This window comes from Siniperca chuatsi, linkage group LG23 (genome assembly GCF_020085105.1).
Source record: "Siniperca chuatsi isolate FFG_IHB_CAS linkage group LG23, ASM2008510v1, whole genome shotgun sequence".
NCBI classification, from domain to species: Eukaryota; Metazoa; Chordata; class Actinopteri; order Centrarchiformes; family Sinipercidae; genus Siniperca; species Siniperca chuatsi.
Window position 1 is genome coordinate 15,496,442 of NC_058064.1, and position 21,397 is coordinate 15,517,838.

Consider the following 21,397-nt stretch of genomic DNA (forward strand, 5'->3'; position numbering starts at 1 on the left):
TTACCATATCACAGGGTCTCTTTGGCCATTATGAAGGCTAGTAACTAGACCATTTATCTGTAAAACATACAGGGGATTAGCTAAATGCCATGCCAGGAGATGTCACTTTTAATAGCGCTGACCTTCTCTCCCATGCAGGATTTCCATGGAGCTCTAATCTCTGAGAAAAAAAAAAGCTGACAGCAATTTGAATAAGAGTTACACACATTATATTATTTGCTAATAAAGGCTGGAAAGGAGCAGAAAATATTAGTCATATTGAGGACAGTTAATTGTGATATGAGGATGCCACGGAGACCAAGGGGAGCTAATGTGGTCTTGTTTAGTTTGGGTAATACAGTACACTCAGTACCAGATAAGGTTAAAGACAGAAGATGGTCAAGTTGTAGTTAGACACTCTGCTCAGGTTTTTCAGTTGAATAAAATATTTTTTCGACATAATTTTAACATTGCCATGGGTTGAAGTCAAGTTTGTCTGAATACAACTGGACAAAATTGAATAACAAAGATTACTGAGCCTCTGCTGGACTATCTCGCAAAAGTAGAAGTTGATTACCATCAAATGGATGGTTTTATTCAGATGTTTCGAAAACTTTAAAATTTTGTGCAAAGTTGATGACACTAATTATCTTTTGCCAATATCTTAAAAAATTGGGGAAATGTTGTTGAGCCTTGGTGGAGCTGAGGTGGCATGAGCCAGCAGCTGAGTGTTATATGAGACTTCCTTTATATCCACTACATGGCACAATCATTTTCAAAATCGACACCATGACACAGAATAGAGGAAGTAATATTAGTGAACATGAAGCTGAGGGGACTGCAGTTTCTATTGTCATGATTCACCACTGAGGGAGTTGCTATTTTTACTTGGACAGAGATGAGTTTGGGTTAACAACTTGCAGAGGTTGACTTGGTTGAACGCACAGAGGTTGATCATATTTGTGTTACTAATATTTATCTCACTAGGATAGAGGTTATCTAGTGGTGAAGACTAAAACTGACTGACATCCTGAGGTTTATGAGCTGACATACTGTATGTTTATGTTGACTGTTGTACAAAATTAATACAAAGATAGCCTAATCTTTATTGTTATATCTCCCTGGGACTGATCAAATAAAAACAGAAGTTTACAGTACCACTTCTGTATACTCTGTAGTATACAGTGCAGTGTGGTTGCCAAACAAGGCTGGCTAATGTACAAAGGTTTTAGTTATCTTAAGTTTACAGTACACTGTAATTAGGTTAAACTTGCCCAGAAATTCTTGATTTTGAAGCTGACAAACTTACTGAGGTTGAGGTTGCTTTTGTGGCTTTTGATCTTATCGACAGTTCCACTGTAAAGCAGCTCAAAGCTGTCAAAGGTACAGTCCTCCATCTTGCACAAACCCATCCGTCTCTGCAGTAGGTCAGTCCCTGGGATACTCATGCAGGAACGGGACGGAAGAGTGGCCGCCTTGGTTATTTCTTGAAATCGAGCCACAGCTACAGGTTCTCCTGGTTCGTTCCAGCTTGTTTAGCACCCTCTGCTATCTAATGACCACAAACCTCTTTAAAGCCCTTCAGGTATATCCTCCACGTTCACATGTACCATCCAGAGACAAAGAGGTCAAGGACAGGGTTTTTGGTGCTAATCTGTCACCAGCAACACAGGAGACTGTTCTGCTAGGCCTCCACACACAGAGAGTGATGGTCAGTGATAGGAGCTGGTCTGAGTGTGTTAGGCACTCGGTAAAAAGAGAAGGAGGGCAGCGGAGGTAGAGAGAGGTGGGGCTTTGCTGGGTGGCCAGCAGACTAAGAGGGCCTGGAATCTGAGATTTCTGACACAAACACATTATATATGTTCATGTGCCTGTATGGGATTATTTGAGCGCTTGTGTACATATGTGTGACCATGTGTTATGTTTGTTGTGTTTTGGTTTGTACATGTTCATATTTGTGTGCAGGAGCATGTGTGCGAGGATAGCGAGTGCATGAGTACTGTAAATACGTAAGCAAAACAAATCGCTTTTCATCTAAGCAGGCAACGTTTAAGACCTCAAAGGAAAAGTACTGTGTGAGTTTTTCAATCCAGGTCAGAGACAATGGCTCCTTTCATTAAAATGAAGGTGGGGGCATGGGGGATTCAGAGAGAGAGACAGAGAGTGCAACAGAGAGAGAGCAACAGAGAGAGAGAATCAGCTGCTTCACATTGGTCTCTCATTGTTCGCCATTCTCTACAGTGTTTTCCCCAACACTGGATGACTTGAGCAGAAAGGGAGGTTGAGCTTTGTGGCCTCCAGCTAATCTGCAGATGTTAATACACCATTCAAGACACTGACCAAGGAAAAGTGGACAGGTTGAGAAAAGCCAAAATGTCATTGGCAATAAGAATAAATGATTTATCTACCCCAAATTGTTTCTGTATAATACAAACTGCAACATCTTTTCAATTGTGAGACATCATGTTCTTTCAGTTTTACTTTAGAAATTAAACCTGTTGCAAATCTACACAGACAGCTGATCACACTAAACTGTTCATATTGCCCTCACTCTGCAAGCAATAAGTTCAAGAGTTAAGAGTCAAGAGTTCTTTTTTTCCTTTCAGATTTTGCATTTTAGTTTGTATTTTATAATTATTATACTGTAGTTTAGGTTGTACTTGGAGTGAACAAATAGCAAGTACTGTATTTTGTCTTTTTGTCTTGTATCTTTTTAAAAATAATTTTTTCTCTCTGTGGCCTCCTTCTACTCTGGCCCTGATATCTCTGGGTGACCTAGATTTCACTCACTTGTTTCACTTTTCCCCCCTCCACAACATTATGTTGACTTCATGGCTGAATCTCAAACTTCACAGTTCTCCCTGCAATATCAAAACAACACTACTCTTTCTTTGCTGACCACTTGTTCACGTGGCACAGATCCAGACTCCTTGACAGGAAATGTGAAGTTTGACTGTCTTTTCTCTCTGTGGAGGTCTATGTTACTGTGCGTGGTCTTTGTGAATGCTCAAATATTTATGTGGGAAAGAAATATGCAATAAATAATCTAGATAAACAATGTTCCATAATCCAATGTTGTGTCAGCAGGGAGGACAGCATCTGCTTGTTTGGAGAACAGTAATCACATAATAGATGTCATTAAAGTATTTCTGATTACATCATAGATATCTGGTCAAGACTGCAGTCTCCTCTCAGAACTGGGAACCAAGTGCTTTCAAGGAAACAGTAAGGAAAACAAATCAAATTTACACAGTTCAACACTGCTAATTTGCTAGAAAATACAAGCAATTGACTTGATATTAGAATTACATACAATCTCTGTTATAGATCATGTCAGTCATTGCTTTTATCCAGTGAAATATACACACACACACACAGGTTCAATGTTTTGCTTAAAACGCAATTTGACAGAACACATACAGTATGTCGTGGACATGCTGCCTGGTCAAAAAACAGACTGAACTACCCATACGGCCACCTGTTGCATTCTCACACGCTCGGCTACAGCAACTGAATGATGACTACACACTACTGTATCTAAACTCATGAGGGTACAACTAAATTAAAATCTAAGAACTGGGACATTTACTAGAGTATAGTGAGAGTAACTAATGTAAAATCTGCACCACCTGTGTGTAGACACAGAGGTTATATGAGTTGTCACATATAATATTCTATTTAACGTGACATTCTTCTTCCCAAACTCAAACATCCCAATTACAGAAAGCTGTCAAGACCCATTCTGCCTCAATGACTTGATTTCCTGTTATACAGAGCTAAGGTTTATTCATTATCATGCAGCATGTCCTGTAGCTGTCTTAGAAGAATGAATCATCATCAGAGTACCAGTCATCAGTAATGAGGCCGAGTCCCGTAGAACACTCACTTGCATAATTATCTCCAAGAATACAAAACTAAGACTTCTCAATTATTTCCATTTTTCTGCTGTGTATAAACTCTCCAGATACTAAAGGTGCACAATATGACCATCAATTACTGAAATCTATTTCTTAAATATTTTACTTCTAAATGAATACGTTAATAAGCTTTCAACAAGTATGCTTGTTCCATTTTGTCCTTAGACAAAATACAGCACTACACTGGACTGTCATCCTAATCTATTTTATGTGAGGACTCAAAAAGCACAGCTATTAGCAATGCAACTTCCACTTTCTAGGCCATTTTTGTGGTTTGGTATATATGTCTTATTGCAGACAATGTTGTATCATAGCAAGATATTTCCAGGGCTGCTACAATTCAGTTTGAAAGCAGAAAACATTTTTGCACTCTAAAATATTTAAATATGTAATGTAAGTGCACCTTGAGTAAGCTTTTTTGTTTGCTTGTTTGTTTATTTAATTACTGTTTCCGAGGTCAAGAATGAACTTTCAAGCTCACATTTTAAACTAGAGTTACTTCAACAAGACATTTGTTGAGCAACAAATACAGTAACAGCTAAGGTAGTTCATTCCAGTAGCTAAAAGGCCCTGCACACCCACACAGGTGTTTTCAATTACTCTGGCTAATTGCTCTGTTTCACAGAAGATATTTTGACAAGTCACACAGGACAAGCACAGTCGTAAATAATACAATTAACGATGAATTCGTTAACGTGAATTCCATTTAGCTGTTTCAGTTCACTGTCTTGGCTTGCTGGGACACTTGAATAGAACTGAGCCATTGTTAATGTTATTAGTGACACCCGTGCTTTTCCTGCTATGATAAGTCAAAATGGGATATGAGCTATGCAGGGAATTACGTGGCATTACCAAACTCAATGAACTAATAACAATTATGACGTGTACATTGTCCGGCCCTAACAGGTGCAACAAAACTAAAAGAAGAGTGATGGAGCTATCAATCAGGGACAGTCTGTACACACCCACAGTTTTGAGGTCTAATCAGAGAACAGAAGTGAAAACCCCTGTGTGGGTGGACTATGGGTGTTTAAAATTGACACTATATCTCTGCACTCTTAATATCCATTATTTTTTTAATATCTGTCAGTGGAGAATAAGACACTTCCTAATGGCTGTTTGATATACGCAACTGGGATGTACTTGTTATTCCGGGTGGTTTCCCAGTACCGGTGGGTTTACTGAGTACCAGATAGTATTGTGAAGAACGCATTGCATTACAGCCCTACTGCAATTCATCTCTGATTCCATTAGCTTTCAGTTGTGCTGTTGCTGCATTGTGTATGTTTGAGTGTAGCCTTTATGTGTGTGTTCCTCTGCCCAGCGTGAAGTAGGGCAGCAGCTAGGACACTGTATTGATCAGCCAGTCACTGTAGTGCACAAAGCCTGTCCTGTTCCCCCGCAGTGACCTTCAATACACGACCTCAAACAGGATAGCCTCTCTCTCTCTCACACACACACACACACAAACACACCCTCACACATCTAGTTCTCTCAAATGGTACGGAACTAGTAGGGGCAAAACCAATAAACCCAATTAAGGCAGGACATGTCTATTATATAGTGCAATGTGAGAATATAGAGGCACTACAAACATGTGCACACTTTAGCCTGCTAGTTCTAGGATGGACATCAACAGAACAAATGTCCAGTACATCTGTGCTTCTGTGTAATTATGCATTTGGCTTGTGTACTCCATAGCTACATGAGTTTGTGTTTTTTTTAGCTTGCAAAAATCAGATAAGAGTAAAATTAGGTCTTTTGTAACGCAAAAACAGAGATAGACAAAGCTAGAGATATCAACGAGCCAAGACTATAAAGTAGGCAAAAGAGAAAAGCAAAAAGAGGACACAAGGGCAAAGAAAGAAAGACATTTAGGAGGTAGGAGTGAATGGGGAAAAAAATAAAAGCAAGAGAGAACTAAGGAGAGACAGAGAAGTGAAGCAATAAAAGCTTAGCATATTAGGCCTGCTCATATAACAACATGAGGTGATTTCTTCTGGCACAATCCTTTGTTATTCTAGCACCAGTAGGAGGGTCAGTACAGCTCAGCTCTGTCACCCAGGGGACATATTCTAGTTGATATATCCCTCTGCTTTTACATCCATTACTATAATAATCATAGAACTACCACAGGGTTATCACTCAAGGAATCTGTGTTCTGCTTATCGTATCTTGGGGTGAGGACTTTAGAAACGCACAAAAATTCACACAGAAACACACTCAAACACACACATCCATATATTACTACATTGGTCATTTTAGACACACACACACACACACACACAGCTAATAAGGAGTAGTTTATCACTATGACTAGTATTTCAAATATTTTTTATAATCATATGATCTGCTTAATGAGGTAACTTAAGCATAGTGTTAACTGTTCCTGCTGCAGCTTTCAGACCATGGTCGGGAAGCACAGGGAAGACTTTGTTTTCCTACAGGGCTGAAGTTGATGCTAACTTCGGGGGTAACCACCTTCCCTTTTACCCAGCAGCTGGGAAGCAAGACACGGGAACGTCTTTGGTATTGAGGAGCAACAGCGTTTATTCATAGGCAAACTGTAACCTACACTGTACATTTACTGCCACATGACAACTTCACTGCTAGGCTTTCAATCTGCTCCGATCGCCAACACACCTGTCTGCTCTGAGCGCAGTCACAGTCACTCTTTCATGCTCACTCACACACTCACTACAGACTGATCTGTTCCTTAAAAAGGAGCCACGCTACTCTTATAACAAATAGGGAGGAAAAGTAATGAAAGACCGGGTCGTCCTCGCGATGTTTCACTGTGGACATGGTCATATGCAAATTTGGTAGACATCGCCCAACCCTAGGACTACTGCAGCACTTCACTTAGTCAGAATGAGGTGAATAAACACATTTATTCAATGATGAAAACATAAAAAAGACACGATGAGAGCATATTGCTAGCCCTTTAAACAAATCTGATTAGCCTGTTGTAGGGTGTATGTGCATACACACAAACATAATGAGAAGAGAGAAATGACAGAGGGGAATAGATGAGAGGAAGGGAATAAATAAGGACATGGAGAGGAGTGAGAGAAAGAGACAAAAAGAAGAAAACTGAAGGAAACACAACCTTAATACAACAGAAGGCCATCATGACCTCCGCTACATATGTGTATGTGTGTTAGTCCCTTGTATGTGATCTCACGTCCGGAAACATGGTTACAAATTAACCAATTGAGTGCCCTCAGAATAGCACTGGTCAATCATAACAAATGCCAAGGGAAAAGGCATGGGTCATTGTATCCACACACACACCATCCATCAGGAATGGAAACTCATGCCTCCTGTGAAGGCAGGAGACAATATACTTAATCAGTGTGTTTGTTTTGGCATACAGTGTGGGCCCCGGCTTTATTTTAGGCAGCAGTGAGAAAGTCGTCAGCGAGAAAGAGAGAGAAAGAGAAAGAGAGAGAGAGAGAGAGAGAATACGCCTACACTCAGTTCACTCTGAGTGTGAAAGAGATCCAAGAAGCCCAAACTTGGGTTAAATGCTGATGCACCATTAGAGGGATAAGCACAAAACCAACGCACACTTCAAGGTTTGGAAGGATGAGTCTGTTACTTTTTCTCCTATTTATCAACACGCCATTATTGTCCTTTTCCTCTAAGAAAGCCTGTTTTTAAAACTGTAAGAGGCCAAGACATTTTCTTAACTTCTCAAGTGAAAAAACTACACCGTGAACTTGAAGCTAAACTGTAAACTGAAATTAGCCCTGGGGAGACAAGAAGAGTTAACTAGCAGCTAGCGGCGAAAGAGGAACTTTCATATTTTAGGTGTTGAGCTGACGTTCTCATCTAGAGCAACTTAAAATTAACAAGAAACGTGTTGGCTGGTGAAAACGGTGACCTTTCAATTATGAAATTGTCTTCTATATGAACTATGAGTGATTTAGAGCTGCAAATAATTATTTTCATTATTGATTAATTAATTAAATAATTGTTTTATAGCCCATAAAATGTGTGAAAAGAGTGGAAAATGTCACATACAGGTCACAATTTACCAGATCCCAGTATAAAAAAATCTCTTAGAGTTGATCTGGCTGTAGATGTCTTTACAGCCTTTGGCTTGTTTTGTCTGACCAGCAACTTCCTGTTCTTGCTGTGTAAGCCACCCCTACTCACAGTATGTATGTTATATAAGCCTAAGGATTTTATTATTTTATTTCAGATTTTCACTATTTTAGCCATTCAGTCAATTTACATTCAGTAAATACCTTTCTATATGATAGGTTTCATTGTCAGTGATGGGGTCCGGCATTCCTGCGCTGGATTCAACTTGCCTACCTACACACGAGGGATTCACAGAAAATGAGGCATGCATGTATTTCTGCTTTACTGTTTGTAATTCTGTCTCATTCATTTCAACCTCACTGTTAACTGTTCACTCACCTCCAGCTGTGTCAGAGCTATGTTAATATACAAATAAATGCAAACCCAAGTTTTCTTACTGCTGCTACTTCACATTAAACGCTGATCGCAGAAGCTGAAATCTTTTGATAAAAAGGTCAAATGTGTGACAAAACAACATTATAATGAAGTACTGTAGTGCTGCAGAGATGCCCTGGCCTACAAATGTTGCTCTGCAGATATAAGAAAACATGTTTGTTTGGTACAGCCACCAACAAATGTCACATAATCATGATTAATAGTTTTTTCTATTTAAAATAATGTGAGTTTTTCCTTGCCACTGTTGCCAAGTGCTTGCTCATGGTGAGAATTGTTGGGTCTCTGTAAATAATATAATATTATAATATTAAGAGTACGGTCTAGAGGGATGGGCAAACTTTATGACTCACGGGCCACAATGGGTTCTAAAATTTGACAGAGGGGCCGGGCCAGGATATATATGTGTGTATATATTACATTAGAGATTTGGCCTGTAACAAGTAGCAAAGCATGAATATGCAAGGCTCATTGTACAAATTGTTTTCCAAATGCATTAATTAAATTAATAATTAATGTATTAAATTTCAGTTGAATAAACACAGCAGAAAAACACAAATTCAGTTTCATCAAGTGCCAAAAGATCAACAACTTGTTGATTTATTTCTTTTTTGCCAGTGCATCAATAAACAGCAGAAAAACTCAAGTTCAGTTTCAGTGGGAACAGTGTTGTTGAACTCCTTGTTTTGCCAGTTCATCAAAATCTGGAGTAAGTTTTGTTGTGGCAATTCTCAGGATAGATCCGAGGTGTTGGTCAGTTAACCTGGATCTGTGAGGGGCTTTGTTGATGTTCATGATGCTGAATGTCTGCTCACATACGTAGGTCGAACCAAACAAAGTCAGCATCTTCTGTGCCGTCTTCCGGAGGTTTGGAAACATGGCTTCGTTAAGTGAAGCATAAAAGTCATTCAGATTAAGAGAGTTGAACTTCTCCTTTAAGACTGAGTCAGACTGAAGATCGATCAGTTCCAATTGCACTTCTTGTGGTGCGGTTTCAGGGTCTTGCGACAGGGGACAGGACACCAGTTGAAGTGACTTTTCAATGTTTTCAAAGTCAGAGAAGCGACGGCTGAATTCTCCGTGCAGATCATCCAGTAATTTGCTGTATTTCTTTGCGTTTCACGTCGCCTCTTTCTGCGTGCCAAGTGTGGCGAAATGAGTGAAAGATGTGTTTGCCATTTGTCTGGAGAATAAAGTTAGCTTAGATTTGAAGGCTGTAACATGTTTGTACATGTCGTGCACAAACTGATCTTTCCCCTGTAGTTTTACATTCAACTCATTCAAGTGTGAAAATATGTCCACAGAAAACGCAAAATCACAAAACCAGTTCTTGTTGCTTAGCTCAGGAAATTCGTCAGATTTCCCCACCGACTCCAAAAATGCGCCAATCTCCTTTTTCAGGTCCCACACTCGTTGAAGCACTTTGCCCAAACTCAACCAGCGGACACGAGAGTGGTACAGCAACTCCTGATGATCCGCATCAGTTTCCTCTAGGAACTTGATGAACTGATGATGCTGAAGTCCCCGTGCGCGTATACAGTTGACAAGTTTAACGACTGGATTCACGACATGATTAAGCTGCAATATAGACTTACAAAGCGATTCCTGATGGATGATGCAGAGAAGGAAAATAACATCCTGCTCTGGGTTTTCCTCTTTCACTTTATCCTGGATTCTTTTCAGCAGCCCAACGTTTTTTCCAGTTAAATTTGGTGATCCATCCATCGTGACATTGGCAAGTTTACTTCAAGGTAGGTCTCGATGACAGTAGACACCGTGTTATATAAATCCTCTCCCCGAGTTGTTCCCTTCAGGGACTCCATGCTCAAAAACTCTTCCGTTATCTCAAAACTATCATTAATCCCTCGGATGAAAATTAGGAGCTGAGCAGTGTCTTTTAAATCGTTGCTTTCATCCAGTGCTAGTGAATATAACTTGAAGGACTCAGCTTTTTTGTTTATTTGGCTGGCTATATCTTCGTCAATCAGTTCCACACGGCGAGTCACAGTTCTGCGTGACAAACTGATTTTTTCAAACTTGCCTTGGCTCTCCGGACACAAGACACCTGCCGTCTCTACCATGCATTCTTTTAAAAACTCGCCTTCGGAGAAAGGCTTGCTAGCTTTTGGCTAATTTGAATGCCAGCAAAAAACTTGCCTTGGTACTTGACTCTTGAATCGCAGTTTGCTGGTGAAAAAAACGTTGCTGAGTCTGTAAATTAGCTGCCAACCTCTGAGCCGTAGCCGCCCGTTCCTGCGCTGACTTCTTGCTAGCATAGTTAGCATGCTACGTAGCAAAGTGACGGCTGATATTATACTCTTTGAAAACCAAGACTGTTTCTTGGCATATTAGGCAGACAGCCTTTGATCGGACTTCAATGAAAAAATATTTTGTTGTCCACTCCTTATTAAAAACTCGGCACTCACTATCCACTTTTCTTTTCTTTGATAAGCTCATTTTTGCAAAAGGGCTCATAAGTGAAGAAGAGAGTAATACGCGCGAACAAGGTCAATGCAGCTGAAGTGCGCCATCTTTTGGGGAAACGTGGGCATTACAGGGGAAAGGTAATTGGAACAAGGTTTACCAGTACCGATTTTAATATAATTTGGTCACGTTCGGCAGGCCGGATTAATAAACCCAACGGGCCGTGTGTGGCCCGCGGGCCGTAGTTTGCCCATGTCTGGTCTAGACCTGCTCTATAGGACAAGTGCAATGAGATAACTTCTGTCATGAATTGGTGCTATATAAATAAATTAATTGAACTGAGTTTGTTTGTCTGTCTTGCAAACAGATACACCAGTTGCTGGTTGTATTTCTGAGTAGCAAGGAGTGTCTGCTGCCCCCAGAATTCTGGGACCTGTAGTATCAAACCACACAAACTATGGCTAGTCTTCTCACAGTATGTTGTTTTCCCATATTACCTATGCTCCAGAAAAGCCATTACACAACACATAAACCCATAATGTCTTGCTACAAGGATTCTTTTGTTTCCCACTAATCTCATTAGTTTTAACTAACGACTAACTGTATATAAGCATATAAGTCTGTATTTATCTCAACACATAACTGAGAATATGATGAAATGTAGGTCTTTCTATAGCAGCCTATACTGTGCAAGGAATCACCCACCCTCCACAGTCCGTTATTTATTGTACGATTCTACATAAAGCACAGGAAAGCAGAGTAGAGTGCATAGGAAAATAGTAGAAATAGAATACACAATAACTAGAGTGCAGGGCAGAGAGCTCAGAACTCCATTAGGTGCTAATAGATTGTCACGTTTCAGTGTTCCCCGAAGTACGATTACAACGGCCAGAGATAGGATGAGAGATTGACAAGCATGAGAGAAATGGATAACCAGAGAGTTAGAGGGGAAGGGAGAAGCAGCAGACTGCTACAAGAAAGCAGAGGGAATAAAAACACAAAGCACTTGAGGTAATGCTAGAAGAAAAAACAACATTACCCAGAGGTACTACTACCCTTTTCCAATCAACAAGAGAAGGCAACATGTATGAAGGTTCCTCCCCTTCAGAGTCCCCTTACAAAATGCCAAGTGTCTGCCATCTTAGGTAGAGCACTGATTACATTTCTGTTCTTAACTCTTTGAGCTAATGAAACTGTCACAACTGCTTTACCTGCTTGAGAGTTTATGTGCAAGCACGTGTGTGTGTCAGATCTCAGAACATACTGCCGTGTTTGACAGAAAGAAAGCATAAAGGCAAAGGGAAATCAAAGGTGCGCTAAAAGAAGAGAAGGGGATAAATGAGCAAAGAGAGAGCTGAGACTGTTTCAGAAATGAAGAGCGGGGAATGGCGGGCAGAATCTGAAAGAGCAGCTCAGCGGGATGGAGAGAAAAAGGCAAAGGGAGCTCTAGATATTTTTTAAAGAAAGGGGGGGAAGGGAAAAAAGGAGGAAGTAAGGAAAGGGCAAACAGGAAGGAAGAAAGGTCCATGAAAGGAGAGCTCATCTAGTTAGCATCCTGTGTGACAATGAATCCAGCCCTTTTAGCTCACGGAGGACACAGCCTGAGGTATTCTCTTTCGCACTCTCTCTCCCTGTCTCTCTCTCTAATAGACACACAGTCGAGGGGGGGGGGCACACTTCACAGTCCATTACACACCACGGAATTGTCAATGTGCTGTATGGTACAGGACAACCAGTACCCTCACTGGATACCAGGTTAGACAAGCTTGTAAATGTGTATGAGCTGAGTGGGTGGACTCAGGATAAGCATCAGAGTTTGTTTTTTTTTGTTTTGTGTCAATGGATCAGGCTGCCAGGGACACAGGAGGCAGAAGCGCCACACTAGGTCATTTCTCCTGCAAGCAGTAGCCTGGCTGTTCAGACCAGAAGCGCATTTCTCCGTGCCGGTCAACAAGCGATTCTGCTCCTCTGCTCTTTTCTAATCACAATAAAGATCTTTATAATAACCTCATGAATTTATAACTTAAAGCTTTTTATGCCTTTCTGCAGAGCGTCGCTTCTTCTGCAACAATGAAGTTAAAAGGATTGCCTTGTGTGATCTGCGGGGAGGGGCACACACACACACACACACACACACACAGATGAGCAGACAGACACAAGCCTGTGTGTCTGTCTACTAGTCTCTCTGTTTAGAGACAACTGACAAATATGTGGAATAAGTCATTTAAATTACACCATAACAAACACTGATACTATTTCTAATAAATATAGTGGGCAGATCTTGATATTTTATCATGTAGGGGGGATCAGAACAGGAGGGAGAGGGGCAGAGAGATCAAAAGGGTTGGCAAGCATGGGATATTATTTATCAGAAGCAGATCATTTATAGCATATATAATATCAATTTATATTGTATATAATAGATTATCTGTGTTTTCTTGCCAGTTTCGTTCACGGTATGTGGAAAAAACAGGCCAGACGGCGAAATTATCGCTTCTGAGCGCGAGCCGACGTCGGAGCTCTGCACCGTGGTGCGCTTTGTCAGAACAGCCTAACTGGTTAACATGGGCACCGAAAGGAAGCGGGCAGCGTATCGTAACGCTGTTCTGACAAAGAGTACAGTATACTAGGGCTGCCCCCTAACAGTCGACTAAACCGTTGAAGTCAGTGAGAAGAGTCTTCGTCGACCAAGTTTTCATTAGTCAGATAGTCCCTGAACCCCCCCAAACTGCACTTGGGAGCTGCGCCTCGTCACTGACACAAACATATCAGGGGATTGTTGCAACACCGACATTTTCTCTTGTAACACAGGAAGTCACTTACTGGCGCACTGCTGCTAATTGTAGTAGCTGCCATTAGCTAGTTAGCTAACTTAGCAGTCCTATTAGCTGACTCTGCCCTCTGGAGTCTTGGTGTTTGTTACAACACTAGCACAGGAGCTTTGGACAGCCAGGAGGAGGGAGTTTTCAGGCCCGCCCCGGGTGGGGGATGCTGCAGGGCAGCTTTCAAACCAACTCTTCTCTCCACTTAAAATCTTCACCTCACTGTCTTCAAATGTGTGGTTTGTAGCTTTTAGAGGCGAATGCACGGTGCTCTGCAATCCCGAGTTAGTGTGTCGTCTATGCTGATAGTCTTTTCTGAAGTGGCTGTTTAGTCTCACCTATGTACCGTTCTTTGCAGTTTTCCTCACTGCATTGAATTGAATAAACTAAATTGCTCTGTTTTTGTATGGGCATCTTGTCCTTAGGATGAACGAGTTTCTGTCTTAAAGTGTTGCCTGTTTTAAAGAAAACAGGAACATCGTGCTGTCTAAAGATCCTTTGTAGTTTTTCAGACAGTCCAGATAGATAAGGGATGGAGATGTTACTTGTAACATTCTTTCTCAGCCATGGAACTCAAACCATTTTCTGGTGCCCCAAAAACATAAATTTAAATAACTAATATAATAAACATTTGACGACTAGTCGACTAATGGCTTGAACTAATGACTACTAGTCGACTAGGAAAATCTTTAGTCGATAAACAGTAAATCCATAACTGCAAACTGCTATAAATAGCAGAGAATGGCTTTTTTCATCTCATCCTAAAACTACACTGTAATAGTAACAGAAGAAGAACATTTCAGGTCCATCAGAGTTTCACTAGGGGATGCTGCACCACGAGGGGGAGTCATGATTCTGGTCCATGTTTTCATGAATTCAGATCCTGTGTAACCACATCTACAACTAATTTTAGGATAGGCTCAGTACATATTGTCAGGATTCATTTAGAGTTGTGTTTGAGCCCAATAATCACTCTTCTTTTAGCTCTGTTTTAGTCTCCACCAAGTTCTGATAGAAATATCTGGCTCTTTAACTGTTGAATGCTCCACTATGTTCACCAGCTAGTTGTTAATTGGTGTTGTTTGGTGCTGGGCAGGTAATGTACACTCGGGTTTTAGGATTTTTTTTGCTAAAACAGCTGCTGCTTGAATGAGAATGAACAAAAACAGTTAAGTTGCGGGCCGTAAAACCAAACACAGAACTGCAGGGGAAATGCAGAGTCAGGCGATATTTCTCAGTGGGTTCATCACTTTGCGCGACCCCTTTTGATCCACTGTTACTATCACAAAACTGATTATAACAGATTTAATTTAATTTAGAGCAAAAAACTAACCTTCCTAGATATATTTTTTTCAGAAAAGCATGTGTTTGCTGTTTTATGATGTGGCCAGCAACTTGACAATATCACTTCTTGTTAAATCCCTGTAGACACTCTACTGTAGAAACAACAAATGAATAAATAATAATAAAAAAAATAGAAAGGTTTGTAGGGTAATGGAGGATGCACTGCTAATTCATGGATGCTTCACATCACAGTGGGCCTCTCAGATGTAGCATGGTAAATTGATTAACATTAGCTCAGCAGATGCTTGCTTCCATTATGCTTCCAGTGTAATTTCAGGGTTGCTAACATACAGTTAGCAAAACAGGATGTCACTGTTATTGCCCATTCAAAATATCTGATTACATAATTCAACTTTGTGTGTTTATTTGTTTCCCCTCATCATTTAGAGTTGACTTGCTTCTGTGAAACTGGAGAAAAGTTTTCTTTCACATAGGGCCGGTAGCTGAGCTATCCTAAATTTGAAAAGGTAAGACAGGATAAAACTCTCAAATTTTAGATATCAACAATAGCAAGCAATGGAACCAAATACTGCTTACAGATACAATTGGGTATTATTACAGCTTTTAAGTTGAGCAACACATTACTGCTTCATTTAATAACCATAACAAATCAGGTTTATGTTGGACTGCCAGTCTGTTGAAAAAAAAAAAAAGTTGCAACCACGAGCAATGCACAAAACCATCCTGCGAGACTGTGAAACCTCAAAGCAGACAGATATCACAGGATGCTTACAGTTTAAAGCTAACACACACATTGAGATCTACTTTAAGAGATACATTACATTCATTAGCCAGATGCTTTTTTCCAAGGCGACCTACAGTAAATGCTTTCAACCTCCGTAGGAACAAGAGCTAGATGTCATTAAAAGCTCCTGCTACATTCACCATTTTGTATTCAAATCAGAAACTGTAGGACTGTAGATAAGAAATTGTAGAAAGAGGCAGTATCTCCACAACCACAACACAGTCACCACTGAATTGAACTTACACTTTTTCCTCATTGTTGTTTGTGCTGCAAACAATCTCACCACCTACATGTACTGTATAACAAAGAGCTGAATGCCACAAGTTCAGGGCTCTTCTCTGAGTACTGACAAGACGGATTCTGGGTATAGGAAACCCAAACCAGTAAAACACAACTGTTTGAACACTGAACAACACAGAGACTTATGATAACTTTTCATTTCAACAGGCACAACATGAATCAATTAACTGCCAGCATACATTTGGTCTATACACCCAACCACAGAGCGACTAAAGCACCTCATGTGTGATGATTGAAGACAAATTTTTTACATTTTTTATCTCAATGAGTGTTTGTATATTTGAAGTCTGTGTTTGTGTGTAGGTGTGTGTGTGCATACTCACGTAGGAAATGTTTCTCCAATAAGGCAATTTCCAGGTGACCTTTGACTTCATTGAGTCGGTCTGACTCCGACCTCTGGAAGTCCTGGATGGCCGCAGCCATGGTGGGAGACCCCGAACCTGCCTGTGCACGTGCACACACACACACATACACACACGCACACACACACACACACACACACACACACACACAAATGTATGCATACAGTACAAACACAGGTGAACATACAAGTATCAATGCACACACACCAACATTCAGACACACAGAAAACAAAAGAAGATGAGGTTTGGCTTTAGAATTACAAGTACTTGACAACAAAATACATACAAGAGAGCACAAGCAGGGATATCCCATATGATCTAACACATACAAACACACATACACACAGAGTAGCATGGCGCCATGACTCACGCTAACGTTTCCTGTCCTGGTTTAAGTCCAGCTGAAGCGAGATAGGAGGAGGAAGGCGAAAGAGAGGAGAATCCCCCTCTTCTGACTACAGCAACACTGATGACTCACACACTTCTGACTAAGGGCTTTAACCCTGACACACACAACTAGCAACACAACATGTGAGTAGGTGGACAGAGAGAATGCCAATGATTGAGAGGTGACGACTGTGGGAGAGAGGAGAGGAATGCGGGACAAAGTGTGAGAAAAAAATGGGTGAGTGAGTGATGGAGGGAGAGGAAAGGAAAGGAAGAAGCGAGAGAAGAGGAGAGATGGCTGTGCTAACGGATGATGAGCACTGCAGGTTGAGCATCGCTGCATGACTACAGCAAGGGTCCTTTAAAAGACTCCTGCCATACACACACACACACACTGCAGCAGCTTCTCCCCGACAGCAACCTGCATGGTTTGTGTGTGCCTGCGTAAACACACTGCAATGTCTTTAGCTGATGTGCTCTCTGCAAAAGAGAGTGCAAGAGAGATATAGAGAGAAGGAGAGATAGATAGCACAAAACTGACGGAGCGAGCCAAAGCCCAACAAGACAGGCGGGTGGAGAGACATAGAGACACAGACATGGAGAGAGTGTTTCTGAATAAAGAAGCACTTCAAAGAAAACAAATGAGAGCCTCTTCTAGAAGTGTGTCACGGAGAAGAAAAGGGATGAGGGAGAAATAGAAAGAGAAGGAGTGTATGAGAATTAAATGGAGACAGGGGGATAAAAGAGAAAGAAAGCGAAAGAGGCAGAAAGACAAGGACAAGGAGGACATAAAGGGAATGAAAGGAGTAGACGGTGGGAGTGAAAAGAAGTGTTGCTGCATTACGAGCGCTCAGCTACAATGCTCTTTGGCTTGGATTATGTCAAATCGCTAATGGTTTGGTCCAAGGACAATACATAACGTAAGCACACCTTCATGTTGTTTAATGCTGTTGTCAACTCTCAGTCAGAACCTCCTGGTTATCAAAAGTAGGTCAGCCCTGACGTCACCCTGGACGATTATCGGCTGATTAATTATTGTGATCCTCCTCCTCTCCCTCTTTCATGACTGTGGCTGATGTGAGCATAGGAATCTCACTGTCCTGCTGCAAAACGCCATTGTCTTTTGCAAGACATTTTATTACTGATACTTAGCATAAAATGTATGCAAACAAATGAAAATCATCTCGTGAAATTCTGAAAGCATCAGTGTTGTGATAGTCATAGCTACTGTAATTTGCTTCACACCCACTCTCAGCCTTTCTATCATTTAGCTGTTAGTTCTGCTGAAGGTGCACATAAGGTCACTGAGCACAATGGAATCTAAATGTAAGACTAATCTTCTCTGTCTGGTAGAGAAAAGAGGTGAGCAGATGTTGCCAACACACATTTTCTGCATTGTATTGAGCCCCGATCCACAACTCTTTCTGGGATATTTAATAGATGATCGCCCACCACAAATGAAACAAAAAAAAAGTATTCTGGAATGTTTCGCCAATGATCAGTTTGTATGAACTCCCTCATACTTTTTACATAGTCATTTAAAAACTTTCAAAACATGCACCAACTATTGTTAATACTGAAAACACTTCCAGATGGCATCCAATTATTCATTTATAGATACTATAAGTACTTCCAATAATAATTACACAGCGTTTCCAACCCTCCATCAAGTGCCTTTTCTAGTTAGCCACAACTCTAGGCAATATTTCCACACTTGGACCACTGTGGACTGAGCGTTGCACCTCTCTTCTTCAGGTCAGCAATTTCCTGCTCCAGAGTTTGTTTGTTTTTTAAAGCTTTCATCCTGCCTCTATTCTGTCCTGCTTCACTTCAATGAGCTTGATGAACACAGCCTGGCTTTTCTGTATGGAGACAGTGAGGCTCTCAGTGCTATCTGCCACCTCTTTCTTTGCCTCATTTAGAGATTTCTACTGACTGATCTCCCTAACCTCCTGCTCACGCTCCTCTGTCATCCGCTGTACTTCTCCATTTGATCCTTTTTTTCCTCCTGATTCCATTCTTCATCTCTCTGTGCTCAGCCTCTAGAGGGACATTGTCCACGGGGTTGTATGGTTGCCTCAGTACAGAACTGACACAGAAATGTCTGGTTTCTCCTAGAGAACAGCTCCAGGGATCTCAAATGCTTTTTTCCATACTCTTTCTTCTATGTTGTGAAATCGAGTGTGCTTTTTAAGCCTGCAACTTGCTCATGAGGCTCAATGTGAGCCTCACAGTAGGAAGGGAAATACAGAAGGTGTGATTTCAAGACCTTGTTTTGCTCATAAAACACACATAACACAAGAGACCTGCTCCATGTTTGGCAGATTGTTAGTCCAGCAGGCTGATGGTAGCACGTTTGAACAATTAATAAAGATACCTGGCCTGTCACAGAAAATGTTCTTACACAATTAACACTGACAGACCATTTAAGTGTACCAGTACTTGTTAATGCATGTTTTATACAATGTGTGGCTATAAAGACAGCCAGACAAATAGCACATGGTAACTGCTTCAAAAAGGATCAGCTGAGTCCATTTGCAAAATAAAAAAGTCAGTGGAACAGTGACTATAATCTGTCAATATCAGGCATTTATGGCACACCATGCTACATTACTATGCTGTCAAATTATTAACAGTTTCACTGAAAGAGAAAAATCTAAAATGAGATTATAAATCCTCTGCTCATGGTGGAAAATGCTGACAGTTGAATGGATAATGTGGTTATTCCCTACTTGACAGACATATTATCTGAAATGCCTGTTCTACTTTCACTTTTATTCTTCACCCAGTGAAACCACACACCCTCCTCCCTACCCAACCTGATTTCCTGTTAACCCTGTGATTTCCTGACTCGTAAAATGGTACGCATACCAAAACTGCCTGAGAAGAAATCAAATTTGTTGCCAACAGTGGACCAGGAGTACAATTTTGCCATATTTGCACACATTTAAAAAAATGAAAGTCACTGTAAATAAAAATGAAACAGCTTTAAAAAAATATAATAATAATAATAATAATAATAATAATAATAATAATAATTCAGCTGAGAGCTATGCTCAGTCAAGACTGAAATTCTCACCACAACAAAAATCTGAACCACCACAGTGATTTAAGCAATCTGCAGTCTTCTTGGTAAAGACAACCACAATCCTCTAGAGCAGCATCACGAGCAAAGGTGCAATACACAGCTCTGATACAGTTAGTTGGTCAATTTAAACCTATGTCAAAACCATAAAAACTAACTGCCGGTGTGACTTTAGTTTATATTTCCATGGGGAGATTACTGTTCAGAACTGTAATCCAAAACAATTACAGTGGTGAACTGCTTTTGGATTTTTCTGCCATTAGAGAATTGATCTTTAGCCCTTACTATGAAACTGAAAAAGGTAAGAGACTTTTAAATTCTAAAGGGTAAGATTACAGGCTAAAGTACTCATGACCCAATGAGATTTCAGCATGGAGTGGCATGTCGAAGAGCTGTTTAGCACTGATAGTTGGTTACGTGGATCTACGTATAATTTCATTCTACATGGCAGTGTGGCTTTGAAGGGCTTTTCATTTGAAAATCAAATGCAACTAATCTAAATGTAAACTTATACAGTAGGCCATGTTGTATATGAAGGAAAAGAGATGTATATGAAGATGCTTAAGGCAGAAGGTGTAATGAGGCAATAGTGAATGAATTTTCATTTTATTTATCCAACTAACACTATTTAAGTCTGGAAAAAAAAGACAATGTGCATTGATGTGAAAGTCAGGCCTACATACCAGGGTGTAGGTTATTCCTGTTTTGTGTTTGTTATTTACATGTAGATTTTAACATTGTTATATATGATGCATTTATCATCACTTTTTAATACATTTTAGCAATTATTTCTGTATTATTTTGTGCATTGTGCTGGGCTGCATCACATCATTTTACTTGTCTGCATTTTCTACATGTGCTTTAGATAAATGATACAATGACACAAAGTATGACAAACGCAGTGAGGAAGTCACCTGATCTAGCAGGAAAAGTAAGCATAGGCCAGTGAGGTCGTATGCAGTCATCTGTGCGATAACTGAACACCATCTGCCCAGCGACATTCTACCTGTTTAGTATGGATGACACAGGCTAGTTTGTCAAAAAAGTCTCAGTGCATGTATTTTGCAGCCAAAGGACACAATCTGTCCTCTTTTTAACAGATGAGGCAATGAAGGTAAGGTTTAGACCCAGGTCATGTGATCTAATCCTGGAGAGTGGACAGACAGATATCATTGCCGTCTAGGTGGGCTCCAGTGTGCCAGTAGGGACCTATGAAGGGCACTATGCAGGGAAGATGAGATTTCGACCAAGCAGTGGCATCCTTTAGATACTGAATGCAACTGCATGCTTTGTGGCAGAAAGTGCAAGCTTCATGTGTGCGTGTAAGCATGTGTGTGTGTGTGTCCCAGCAGGGATAAGAGCTAGCTTGGTCTATTTTGGGGCTTCAGAGTGTGACTCATCAGTGCTGTGATGTGATGTGGGCGATGCCTTCCCAGTGGGCTGGTACTCGGGCAGGCAAACACCAGTGCACAGACAGAAATACAAACACCAGCTCACAGGCACACTTGTGCACATAGGAGGGCACAAGCACATACATGCAAATACACACA

At 40.7% G+C, this 21,397-nt stretch overlaps 1 protein-coding gene across 2 annotated transcripts in view; it reads right to left on the reverse strand.

The window, feature by feature from the left end:
- gramd4a (GRAM domain containing 4a) overlaps nt 1–21,397 on the reverse strand; it is a 52,951-nt gene that overhangs the window by 21,599 nt on the left and 9,955 nt on the right. For both annotated transcript variants that reach the window (XM_044186385.1, XM_044186384.1), the window contains exon 3: nt 16,337–16,457. In XM_044186385.1, coding sequence (XP_044042320.1) covers nt 16,337–16,457 — 121 coding nt within the window. The remainder of the gene's footprint in view (nt 1–16,336; nt 16,458–21,397) is intronic.